The 3,140-nt window shown below is 33.8% G+C and overlaps 1 protein-coding gene across 1 annotated transcript; it reads right to left on the bottom strand.

The window, feature by feature from the left end:
- Nucleotides 1-88: 88 nt before the first annotated feature.
- On the bottom strand, nucleotides 89-3,127 carry T551_03752 (uncharacterized protein; the record flags this gene model as incomplete). Its single annotated transcript, XM_018376015.1, has 1 exon — nucleotides 89-3,127. A coding segment is annotated over one exon (3,039 nt), but the record flags the coding sequence as incomplete, so codon positions are not given.
- Between the last annotated feature and the right edge of the window lie 13 nt (nucleotides 3,128-3,140).

Below are 3,140 nucleotides of genomic sequence, written 5' to 3'. Positions count from 1 at the left end.
AAGAGATCATACTCTACTCTTTCCTGCCCTATCCTCATTCATCTAGTAAATATACATGCTGCTCTTATATCCCATTCCCATTTGCCTTTTAAATCATGAATGAAATCATCATTGCTAGTAACACCCCCCTCATCACACTCCACCCACTCATCCTCAACCCTTCACTCGGCTTCACCTCTCCTGCTTCATCCCCCTCTCCTGTCGTACACTTCGTAGGCTTACACCGCCTCGTCGAGGTCAACGTTATTCTTGACGTGACTGTAGATGTGGTTGTGGATGTGCTAGTATGGGTCGATGTCTTTGTGACCCATGTGTCTGTCGTCTGTAGAGATTTACATTCTGTTGCTTTTGGATCTGTAACGGTTGTGGTGGTGGTGGTGGTAGTTGTAGTTGTGGTTGTTACATTTTTAGTTGTTGCTTCGTATGGTTTCACTTCCAGTGGCTTCAATCCTGTACATACACGGTTCACAATTTTACATGCATCCTTACAATCTGGACATTCTTTTTCAAATCCACAATTTCTTTGTGAATGATGACATATTTCTTTCAACTCTACATAGAGATTGAATGCTCTTGCTACCAAATCAAATGCTGCTAATTCTTTTTCTGTTACATGCGCTTTTGTATTCCTTCTTACAAGTTTAAACTCTGTTGTGCCTTTTCCTTCATTAGGTGTATTAGGTGAATCTTTATCTAGAGACTTGTTGCCATTATCAAATGCTTTTACCTTTGATAAAATAAGATCTGCTGTTTTTATAGCTTCTTCTGCTTCTTTTTTAATTTTTTCATATTCTTTTTCTCCTTTTTCTAGTTTATCTTTTATTTCAATGATTTCATTCAACAGTTTTGGACATTGTTTTTTCACCCAATCTACAAGTTTTTCACAGAGCTCTTCCCTAACTTCCAAGTCTTTTTTGGCATTAGTACTATCAGTACATAAAGTTTTAAGTTTATTCTCTGCTTTTATCCATTGTGTACAGTATATGCTAAGTGTTTTGTTACATTCTTTTATGTCCGATAAATTGCCTTTTAACTCATCAATTACTTTATTTTCTAGTTCTTTTCTTTCAACGAATGGCTTGCATTTTTTGCCGAGTTGTGAACAAACTCCATTGTTTTTTCCGTTAACTTTTTTCACAAGTTCATTGCAACTTGGAGTGAATTTGTCACAATATGGAACCCAGAAACTACAAATTTCTTCTATTTTATTTCTTTGTTTCAGCTGATTTATAACATCACGAGTTTCCATATGTTTTTTCAATAGAAAACATTTAGTTTCTATATTTTCCGTAATGATCTGACAAGTAATATTTTGCTCGATGCATGCAAGAGTAAATTCAGTTTTTCTTTTCATAACCCAGTCATCACATCGCTTCTTAACATTTTCTCTACATTTTGCTTCATTTTTTAAGTCTTTTATTTTTCCTTCTAATAATTTTTCTTCCAAATGTTCTGCATTTCTCAATCGATTACAGTGTTGGTTCAATGTATGACATGGACGCTCAATTTCTTCCAAATCCTGTCCTAGATCTTCACACTTCTTTTCTAATTCTTTACAATCCTCATTATTTGGAAAATCTCGTCTTTCATTCAAAGCTTCTATCAAGTCTTCTCCTTGTCTTCTAATATCATCTTCAAGTGTTATGCATGTGCTTTTTGGCCGTAAACACAACTCTATTAGTACCTCTTCTGTTTTCACTAGTTTCTTGCATAGAATCAACAGTTCGTTTTCGCATTTTTTACTGCCATTATTTATGATTAAATTATGCAACTTTCCTCTTAATTTTTCTTCAAGTATTCCATACACTTTTCTGAATTTCCGTGCTTTTAAACATGCTGATTTTAGATTTTTGCATGCATTTCCAAGTTTAATACCCGCTGTTCCACAAGGTTTTTCCAAATAAAAACATTTCGACTCCAGTTCTACACAAACATCTTCATCAATTTCTGTTGTCAACTGGTCCCATCCTAATTGTGTGGCCTCTTCGCTATCCCCATTTTTATCTGACAATGACAACCTATATAATTTTGATTTAAGTGTTTTACATTTAGGTTTCATTTTATCTTGTAGTTCATTGCATATATCTTCTTTAGTCTGATCCATTTCCTTCGTACTGTTATTGTACAAATCCTTTAATTGTGGAATAAATTTACAAAATTCATAGCATTCTTTAAGCTTATCTTTACATTGGCCTAGATTTTCATTTGCTAATAATGTTAATAAATCAATTGTATCTTTTATATTTGGTTTTCCAATGTCTTTTTTAAACAATTCTGTTTTTCCAATAGCCTCCATTAACGTAGCTGCTGGTTTCAATGGGTCAAATATGAGCCCTACTGGCATATATTTTGTTTTTTCTTCACATTTTTTTTCTATTTCTTTACATTGTGCTTTAACTTTTTCATCACAGTCTGTTCCGTAAAAGTAGCATTTTTCAAGTTCCAAGTTACACTCTTCTTTTGATCTATCTTTATTGTCGATAATCTTTTTTGTATTCTTTTTCAAATCTTCACACTTTTTATTTATTTTCTCCGTGAGTTCTTTACATTTATCTGGTGTTTTTAAACAAAATGACATAAGTTCATCGCTTTCTTCCATTACTTCAAGACATGTCTTATCAATATTTTTTTTGCACAATTCTTGATCTTTCAAATTCCCTCTGAGTATTCTCAAAAGAAGATCTACTTTCGCATCATTTCGTCTCTTTTTTCTGCAATTTTCTCTTAATTTATCACAGCTTTCTTTAAGATCTGTTGGGCATGCTCCCTCCAAAAACATACATGTATTTTGATTTGTGCAGTCATTATCTTCTGGAAATGACTTTCCAATTATTTTTGTTAATTCTGTTTTAAGTGTAGTACATTTCTTATTAACCTTGTCTTTCAAGCCATTGCATTTTTCATTTTTTTTTTCACATACATCTTTTAACATTAAATGTACTTTAGATAGGTCTAGATCTACTTCCTTTAGTTCATTACAGTATTTTTCTAGAGCATTTTTGCATTTCTGTTCATCTAACTCATCTTCCTTTAGAATTAAAGCTAAAACATGCTCCTCATCAATGCTATTCTGTGCCCCTGCTACCTGCCGCTTAACCGCCCGCGCCACCGCCCGCGCCAAGCTGTGCCTGACGGGGGTG

The sequence above is a fragment of the Pneumocystis jirovecii genome (assembly GCF_001477535.1).
Source record: "Pneumocystis jirovecii RU7 chromosome Unknown supercont1.66, whole genome shotgun sequence".
In the NCBI taxonomy this organism is placed as follows: Eukaryota; Fungi; Ascomycota; class Pneumocystomycetes; order Pneumocystales; family Pneumocystaceae; genus Pneumocystis; species Pneumocystis jirovecii.
Note: the sequence above shows the minus strand (reverse complement) of the source record. Positions and strands in the feature narration are given on the sequence as shown.